This window comes from Phyllobates terribilis, unplaced genomic scaffold (genome assembly GCF_046119375.1).
Source record: "Phyllobates terribilis strain yellow unplaced genomic scaffold, ASM4611937v1 Scaffold_25__1_contigs__length_18738178, whole genome shotgun sequence".
Lineage (NCBI taxonomy): Eukaryota > Metazoa > Chordata > Amphibia > Anura > Dendrobatidae > Phyllobates > Phyllobates terribilis.
The window spans coordinates 9102077-9111860 of record NW_027362785.1 but is presented as its reverse complement, the minus strand read 5'-3'; the positions used below and the strand labels follow the sequence as shown (position 1 = coordinate 9111860).

Genomic DNA, 9784 nt, shown 5'->3' with positions numbered 1-9784 from the left:
AGCAGGAATCTGGCAGGTGACTGGCAGGTAACTGGTAACGGGACCTGAGGGCTGAAGCAGAGTGAAGGCTTTGCAACAACATTGCTCGGGCACCTCCATTTTGGAGGAGGTGCCTTATATATGGTGAGGTCCTCCGGCCATTGGCCGGGGACTCCTTAGGACGACGCGCGCGGCCCCTTTAAGAGAGGGGGAGCGCGCGCGCCCTAAGCACAGTGGACGGGAAGCAGCGCGCGCTGCCAGCAGAGCGGGAGGAAGACTCCAGGCACGGAGTGGAGAGGTGAGGGGAACAGCGTCCCTGCCTAGCAGGAGGCAGGGACGCCGACGCTACAGTACACACCCTTTAGGCCCCCCCTTTTTTAGGCCAGACAGAAATTTATCAAGGATGAGAGGGGCATGGATGTTCTCCCGGGGCTCCCACGTTCTCTCCTCAGGACCAAACCCCTTCCAATCTACCAGAAAAAAGGTTTTTCCTCTTACCCTTTTGATGGCCAGAATGTTCTCTACCTCAAACTCGTCCTCAGCAGAAACCGGAGCAGGAGGCGTACCTGTAGACTTGGAAAAAGAGTTAAGTACCACGGGTTTGAGGAGAGATACATGGAAGGAGTTAGGGATCCGCAAGTTGGCCGGGAGTTTCAATTTATAGGCCACCGGGTTGATTTGTTTGATAACGTCTAGTGGGCCGATGAACCGAGGCCCTAACTTGTAGGAAGGAATCTTGAGCCGGACATACTAGGACGAGAGCCAGACTTTATCTCCAGGACGGAATTGTGGAGGATCCAGGCGTTTTTTGTCAGTGTGTTTTTTCATCCGTTCGGACGACTGAAGGAGTGCGGATCGGGTACTCTCCCAAATGGAGGAAAATTTGCTAACGAGAGATTCCGCAGCCGGATTGTCCACCGAGGTGGAGACGGGAAATGGGATCCGAGGATGCTGACCGAAGACTACAAAAAACGGGGATCTGGAGGAAGATTCGCTCTCGTGATTATTGTAAGAGAATTCGGCCCATGGCAGGAGATCCACCCAGTCTGAATGGTGGGCATTAACGAAGTGCCGGAGGTAACTGGTCAGGATCTGATTGATCCGCTCCACTTGACCATTAGACTGTGGGTGGTAAGCGGAGGAGAAGTCCAGGGTGACGTCTAGCAATTTACAAGTGGCTCTCCAGAAACGTGAGGTGAACTGTACCCCACGATCCGACACGATGTGGAGGGGCAGGCCATGAAGACGGAAGATGTGGCGGATAAAGTCTTTAGCCAGCTCGGGTGCAGACGGGAGACCAGGCAGGGGAATGAAATGGGCCATTTTGGAAAAGCGGTCAGCGACCACCCAAATGACTGTACAACCGGCAGAGACGGGGAGATCAGTTATGAAGTCCATAGCTATATGCTGCCAGGGGGCAGCAGGTACCGGAAGAGGAAGGAGGCGACCGGCTGGCAGGTGTCTCGGAACCTTGTTGCGGGCGCAGGACACACAGGCAGAAACAAAGTCTATTACATCCTTGTGCAGGGTAGGCCACCAGTAGTGCCGGGTGATAAGCTGGAGGGTCTTTTTCTGACCGGCATGGCCAGCAAGCTTAGACGAGTGACCCCAGTGTAGGATCTTCTCCCGATCAGGTACCGTTACGAACGTCTTTCCGGGAGGGAGACGATTTAGACTCACGGGGGCCACCTGCATTACTCTGGCGGGATCGATGATGTGTTTAGGTTCCTCCTCAAGATCAGACACCAGGAAGGATCGGGACAAGGCGTCAGCTTTGATGTTTTTGTCAGCCGGGCGAAAATGAAGAACAAAATCAAAGCGAGCAAAAAAAAAGGACCACCGGGCTTGGCGCGGGTTAAGTCTCTGGGCACTCTGGAGGTAAGCCAAGTTCTTGTGGTCCGTGTAAATTATTACCGGGTGAAGAGCCCCCTCGAGCAGGTAACGCCACTCCTCCAATGCCAGCTTAATGGCCAATAATTCTCGGTCTCCTATAGAATAGTTGCGCTCGGAAGAGGAGAAGAGTTTGGAGAAGAAGCCGCAAGTTACCATTCTCCCGGAAGACGATTTTTGGGTAAGTACCGCTCCGGCTCCAGAGGAGGAGGCGTCAACTTCCAGGAAGAATTGCTTGTTGCCGTCCGGGCGATGCAGCACCGGGGCGGAAGAGAAAGCCTGTTTTAAGGAAAGAAAGGCTTCCTCTGCTTCGGGCGGCCATTCTCTGGGATTAGTGCCCTTACGGGTGAGCGCGGAAATTGGGGCAGTCCGGGAAGAGAAGTGCGGTATGAAGAGGCGGTAGTAGTTGGCGAAGCCCAGGAACCGCTGAATAGCCTTCAACCCCTCTGGTCGAGGCCACTTCTCGATGGCAGACAGTTTCTCAGGATCCATTCGTAGGCCGGTCTGAGAAATTATGTAGCCCAAAAACGGAAGCGAGGTCTGCTCAAAGAGGCACTTCTCATATTTAGCGTAGAGGTGGTTCTGCCTGAGCCTGAGCAGAACCTGACGAACATCCCTCCGGTGTTTGGGGAGATCCGGAGAGAAGACCAAGATGTCGTCCAGGTACACCACTACGCAGGAGTAGAGAAGGTCCCGGAAGATGTCATTGACCAACTCTTGAAAGACGGCGGGAGCGTTACAGAGACCGAAGGGCATTACCAGGTATTCATAGTGGCCGTCCCGGGTGTTGAATGCCGTCTTCCATTCATCCCCCTGACGGATACGGACCAGGTTATACGCCCCACGGAGGTCCAGCTTGGTGAAGATTCTAGCCCCCCTCAGACGGTCAAATAATTCCGGAATGAGCGGAAGGGGGTATTTATTCTTCACCGTGATCTGGTTAAGGCCTCTATAGTCTATACAGGGACGGAGAGAGCCGTCCTTCTTTTTGACGAAGAAGAAGCCTGCTCCCGCCGGGGAAGTAGATTTCCGGATGAATCCCCGGGCCAGATTCTCCTCAATATATTCTGACATGGATCGGGGCTCAGCAGCGGACAAAGGGTAAATGCGCCCACGGGGAGGAGTAGCACCGGGCATCAGGTCGATTGGGCAGTCGTATGGTCTATGAGGGGGTAATGTCTCTGCCTCCTTTTTATTAAAGACGTCCGCATACGACCAATAAGGAGCCAGAAGACCAGGTAGATTGGCTGGAGTAGGAGAAGGATGGACGGGAACTAAACAAGTCTTATGGCAGTCCTGTCCCCAGCGAAGTACTTCTCCGGTCTGCCAATCAAGCACGGGTGCATGTTTCTGAAGCCAAGGTAGGCCTAGCAATAGGGCGTGAGAGAGTCCAGGCAGAACATGAAAGGAGATACTCTCAGAATGCAGCATTCCCACCTGCAGAGTAATGGATTCGGTGAAAAGTTGGATGGGATGTGGTAAGAGGCCCCCATCCACGGCAGCGACAGATAAGGGTACAGCTAGAGGTTTGGTGGGAATGCGGTATTTCTCTACCAGAGACTGAGAAATGAGATTTCCGGCAGCTCCAGAGTCAAGTTGGGCTAGTTCAAAATAACGGTTCTCCCCGCAGATGATAGAGACCGACAGCAACAGAGATGGAGAGGGTTTACTCTTGTCTAGTACGACCTCTCTGAGCGAACCTAGACACAGGCGTTTCCCGACCTCTCCGGGCAGGAACGGATCCGGTGCTCCTTACTGCCACAGTAGAAGCAGCTCCCCTCGGCACGGCGTAACTCTTGACGGGTTTTGACCATCTTGGTCTGGTCGACCTGCATAGGCTCGGGTGAGTGCGCCTGGGGAGTAGCAGGAGAAGGGACAGGTTTCTGAAAGGTAGGGGCTAGACGTGGAAACCTCCTCTCACGGGTGACCTCTTTGGCGCGTTCCTGGAACCGGATGTCAATCCGGGTGGCAAGAGTTATTAAGTCGTCGAGAGTGGTAGGTATGTCCCGACCGGCGAGTTCATCTTTAATACGGCCGGACAGACCCTCCCAAAAGACAGACACCAGGGCGTCGTTATCCCAGGCCAGCTCCGAAGCAAGGGTACGGAACCGTATGGCATATTGGCCCACGGTGAGATTTACTTGATGGAGACGTAGCAGAGATGATGGGGATGAGGTCTTCCGTCCGGGTTCGTCGAAGACTTTCCGGAAAGCCGTGAGAAAGGCTGGCAGGTTGGACACCAGGGGGTCTCCTCTCTCCCATAGAGGATTTAGCCAAGCCAGTGCCTCCCCCGTGAGATGGGACATGATGAAGGCTACTTTGGCCCGGTCGGAGATAAACTGGTGGGACAGGAGTTCAAAATGCAGGGTGCACTGGTTTATGAAGCCCCGAGCTTGAGCGGGGTCGCCTCCGAAGCGAGGAGGTGCAGAAAGCCGGGGTCCGGGGCAGGATGCCATGGTATTGGTGGGCAGCGGCGCTGCCGGGCTGCGAGTCATGACACTAGCGGTGGTTGCTGGTGGAGCAGTCAGAGTGTCCAGGCGAGAGTTGACATTCCGCAGATGACTCAGGATGGAGTCCTGTTGGGACCTCTGACGGGACAGTTCATGACATAGGTCCGAGAGCGAGGGAGCTTGGGTGCCACCGGGTTCCATGGCCCGAGCAAACTGTAACGGGTCTGGGAGACGGAACCTCTGAGCAACTATACAAGGGGGCGGTCCTTGTAAGGAAGCGGGTGGCTCCCGGGGAAGACGGGCAGATAGTCACGGCAAGTGACAGGGACAGTCTCTGGGTAGAAGGGCAGGTAGTCACGGCAAGTGACAGGGACAGTCTCTGGGTAGAAGGGCAGGTAGTCACGGCAAGTGACAGGGACAGTCTCTGAGTAGAAGGACGGGTACTCACGGCAAGTGACAGGGACAGTCTCTGGGTAGAAGGACAGCAGGCAGGTGGTTGGTGAGTGCTCCCAGGTGAGCGGGCGAGAGTCTTTGGACAGGCAGGTGGTCACGGCAAGTGACGGCAGAGCCTCCAGGTAGGCTAGCAGACAGGTAGCAGGTGAGCGCTCCCATGTGAGCAGGCAAGAGTCTCTGGATAGGCAGGTGGTCACGGTAAGTGACAGCGGAGCCTCCAGGTAGGCTAGCAGGCAGGTAGCAGATGAGCGCTCCCAGGTGAGCGGGCAGGCTGGTCCATAGACAGACTGACAGGTGTCGGAAGGCAGACCGTCGGACCGCAGGCTTGCTAGCAGGTAAACGGATATCAGACAGGTATCAAGCAGGAATCTGGCAGGTGACTGGCAGGTAACTGGTAACGGGACCTGAGGGCTGAAGCAGAGTGAAGGCTTTGCAACAACATTGCTCGGGCACCTCCATTTTGGAGGAGGTGCCTTATATATGGTGAGGTCCTCCGGCCATTGGCCGGGGACTCCTTAGGACGGCGCGTGCGGCCCCTTTAAGAGAGGGGGAGCGCGCGCGTGCCCTAAGCACAGTGGCCGGGAAGGAGCGCGCGCTGCCAGCAGAGCGGGAGGAGGACGCCGGGCACGGAGTGGAGAGGTGAGGGGAACAGCGTCCCTGCCTAGCAGGAGGCAGGGACGTCGACGCTACAATCCACATCCCACGCCATTAGCAGATTCATACCCCGTGCCAGCAGAATATCCACACCCTGTGCCAGTAGAAGATCCGCACCCCGCACCAGCAGAAAATCCGCACCCAGCACCAGTAAAAGATCCGCACCCCGCACCAGTAGAAGATCCGCACTAGTAGAAGATCCATACCCCGCGCCAGTAGCAGATTCATACCCCGTGCCAGTAGAAGATCTGCACCCCGTGCCAGCAGAAGATCCGCACCCTGTGCCAGTAGAAGATCCGCACCCAGCACCAGTAAAAGATCCGCACCCCGCGCCAGTAAAAGATCCTCACCCCCGCACCAGTAGAAGATCCGCGCCAGAAGCAGATTCATACTCCGCGCCAGTAGCAGATTCATATTCTGTGCCAGTAGAAGATCTGCACCCCGCGCTAGTAGAAGATCCGCACCCTCATTAATAGAAGATCTGCACCAGTCACTAGTAGAAGATCCACACCCAAAACCAGTAGAAGATCCGCACTCTGCACCAGTAGATGATCTGCACTACGCGCCAGTAGAAGTCTGACCAGATCCAAACCAGGTACAGGAGACGATCCGGCTGTAGCAGAGGACCGTTCCTGTGGGCCATTACTTCCAGAGTAGTCGTAAGGCACAGGGTGCGGGCTGGGGCCGTGCTTCACGGAACAGAGACGGCTAGTGTGACAAACACTGTATACCCAGTGACTGGCATATCTAGGACTTGCGGCCTACCGAGAAATACCGGTGACCCCCGCTACGGCCAGTGTAACGATCAGAGGTGTTTATAGAGACTATGATGGGGACGGGCTTAGTACTGAGTGACGCCTTGAATTTGAGACATAAAGTCATTAACAGTCGTTTAACTGCTAGATAACAAGAACAGTGTAATAGAACGTTCCATAGATAATGTATTTAGTCACATTGCTGTGTCATAATATACTGTATTGACCCTGTTACTGTAACCCGCCATATAGTGCTTACTTGTGTATATATATTGTAAGATGGCCGCCGGACAGGTCCTTGAGGGGAGACATGTGTCACCGAGGTTAGTAGCTTCGGTGATGTAAACCCGGGAAGTATTCTCCAGCACATGTAGTGCTGAGAGGGTTAATCGGGCGTATCAGGGTCGGTTTTGGATTGGCTGCTCACATAGCCCCACCCCAGGGCCTGTAAATAAAATGGAGACCGAGTGTCTCATTCAGTGTTTGTGGCTGGAGGTGTGGAGACCTCCAGAGTGTTTGTGCTAAAGGACACTGACCGTGAGTGGGCGAACCCGCCATATTGTATGGACTGTTTATTTTCTGTTTTTGTTACTCTGTGCCAGACAAGGCTGTGGACGCTTTTAAAGAAACCGTTTCCTGTGCCTACCTCTAACGCAGCTCAGTGAGTACAAAACCCTACAATATATATATATATATATATATATTCTTATAAATGAATGTTCCTTTTTGTGTTAGTTAAATAAATAGTGTTGGTTAAGTACCAATGTCGCCTCATTGTCTGTGTAGTTGCATTCAACTAACCTGCTTACACAGAGACAGGGAGGGGACAGGACAGAGACAGGGAGGGGACAGGACAGAGGCAGGAGAGGACAGGACAGAGACAGGGAGGGGACAGGACAGAGGCAGGAGAGGACAGGACAGAGACAGGGAGGGGTGCAGGACAGAGGCAGGAGAGGACAGGACAGAGACAGGGAGGGGTGCTGGACAGAGGCAGGAGGGGACAGGACAGAGACAGGGAGGGGTGAAGGACAGAGGCAGGAGAGGACAGGACAGAGACAGGGAGGGGTGCTGGACAGAGGCAGGAGAGGACAGGACAGAGACAGGGAGGGGACAGGACAGAGACAGGACAGAGACAGGGAGGGGTGCTGGACAGAGGCAGGAGAGGACAGGACAGAGACAGGGAGGGGACAGGACAGAGGCAGGAGAGGACAGGACAGAGACAGGGAGGGGTGCTGGACAGAGGCAGGAGAGGACAGGACAGAGGCAGGGAGGGGACAGGACAGAGGCAGCAGAGGACAGGACAGAGACAGGGAGGGGACAGGACAGAGGCAGGAGAGGACAGGACAGAGACAGGGAGGGGTGCTGGACAGAGGCAGGAGAGGACAGGACAGAGGCAGGGAGGGGTGCAGGACAGAGGCAGGAGAGGACAGGACAGAGGCGGGGAGGGGTGCAGGACAGAGGCAGGAGAGGACAGGACAGAGACAGGGAGGGGTGCTGGACAGAGGCAGGAGGGGACAGGACAGAGACAGGGAGGGGTGAAGGACAGAGGCAGGAGAGGACAGGACAGAGACAGGGAGGGGACAGGACAGAGGCAGGAGAGGACAGGACAGAGACAGGGAGGGGTGCTGGACAGAGGCAGGAGAGGACAGGACAGAGGCAGGGAGGGGTGCAGGACAGAGGCAGGAGAGGACAGGACAGAGACAGGGAGGGGTGCTGGACAGAGGCAGGAGGGGACAGGACAGAGACAGGGAGGGGTGAAGGACAGAGGCAGGAGAGGACAGGACAGAGACAGGGAGGGGTGCTGGACAGAGGCAGGAGAGGACAGGACAGAGACAGGGAGGGGACAGGACAGAGACAGGACAGAGACAGGGAGGGGTGCTGGACAGAGGCAGGAGAGGACAGGACAGAGACAGGGAGGGGACAGGACAGAGGCAGGAGAGGACAGGACAGAGACAGGGAGGGGTGCTGGACAGAGGCAGGAGAGGACAGGACAGAGGCAGGGAGGGGACAGGACAGAGGCAGGAGAGGACAGGACAGAGACAGGGAGGGGACAGGACAGAGGCAGGAGAGGACAGGACAGAGACAGGGAGGGGTGCTGGACAGAGGCAGGAGAGGACAGGACAGAGGCAGGGAGGGGTGCAGGACAGAGGCAGGAGAGGACAGGACAGAGGCGGGGAGGGGTGCAGGACAGAGGCAGGAGAGGACAGGACAGAGACAGGGAGGGGTGCTGGACAGAGGCAGGAGGGGACAGGACAGAGACAGGGAGGGGTGAAGGACAGGCAGGAGAGGACAGGACAGAGACAGGGAGGGGTGCTGGACAGAGGCAGGAGAGGACAGAACAGAGACAGGGAGGGGACAGGACAGAGACAGGACAGAGACAGGGAGGGGTGCTGGACAGAGGCAGGAGAGGACAGGACAGAGACAGGGAGGGGTGCTGGACAGAGGCAGGAGAGGACAGGACAGAGACAGGGACGGGTGCTGGACAGAGGCAGGAGAGGACAGGACAGAGACAGGGAGGGGTGCTGGACAGAGTCAGGAGAAGACAGGACAGAGACAGGGAGGGGACAGGACAGAGGCAGGAGAGGACAGGACAGAGACAGGGAGAGGACAGGACAGAGGCAGGAGAGGACAGGACAGAGACAGGGAGGGGTGCTGGACAGAGGCAGGAGAGGACAGGACAGAGACAGGGAGGGGTGCTGGACAGAGGCAGGAGAGGACAGGACAGAGACAGGGAGGGGTGCTGGACAGAGGCAGGAGAGGACAGGACAGAGACAGGGAGGGGTGCTGGACAGAGTCAGGAGGGGACAGGACAGAGACAGGGAGGGGTGAAGGACAGAGTCAGGAGGGGACAGGACAGAGACAGGGAGGGGTACTGGACAGAGGCAGGAGAGGACAGAGACAGGGAGGGGACAGGACAGAGGCAGGAGAGGACAGGACAGAGACAGGGAGGGGTACTGGACAGAGGCAGGAGGGGACAGGACAGAGACAGGGAGGGGACAGGACAGAGGCAGGAGAGGACAGGACAGAGACAGGGAGGGGTGCTGGACAGAGGCAGGAGAGGACAGGACAGAGACAGGGAGGGGTGCTGGACAGAGGCAGGAGAGGACAGGACAGAGACAGGGAGGGGTGCTGGACAGAAGCAGGGGGGACAGGACAGACAGGGAGGGGTGCTAGACAGAGGCAGGAGAGGACAGGACAGAGACAGGGAGGGGTGCTGGACAGAGGCAGGAGAGGACAGGACAGAGATAGGGAGGGTACAGGACAGAGACAGGAGGGAACAGGACAGAGACAGGGAGGGGTGCTGGACAGAGGCAGGAGAGGACAGGACAGAGACAGGGAGGGGTACTGGACAGAGGCAGGAAGGGGAAAGGACAGAGACAGGGAGGGGACAGGACAGAGGCAGGAGAGGACAGGACAGAGACAGGGAGGGGTGCTGGACAGAGGCAGGAGAGGACAGGACAGAGACAGGGAGGGGTGCTGGACAGAGGCAGGAGAGGACAGGACAGAGACAGGGAGGGGTGCTGGACAGAAGCAGGGGGGACAGGACAGACAGGGAGGGGTGCTAGACAGAGGCAGGAGAGGACAGGACAGAGACAGGGAGGG

General features: G+C 56.8%; 1 protein-coding gene across 2 annotated transcripts in view; it reads left to right on the top strand.

The window, feature by feature from the left end:
* Window positions 1-214: 214 nt before the first annotated feature.
* Window positions 215-9784, top strand: part of LOC141176357 (ATP-binding cassette sub-family A member 9-like) — a 177788-nt gene continuing 168218 nt past the window's right edge. The window contains exons 1-2 of one of the 2 annotated variants that reach the window (XM_073660303.1): window positions 215-277; window positions 6784-6842. Coding sequence is in view for 1 of the 2 variants with exons in the window: in XM_073660302.1 (XP_073516403.1) it covers window positions 6745-6842 (98 nt within the window). In the remaining variant the exon portion in view is untranslated. Of the gene's footprint in view, window positions 278-6662; window positions 6843-9784 lie in introns of those variants that run through there. The other variant, XM_073660302.1, reaches the window with a different exon arrangement.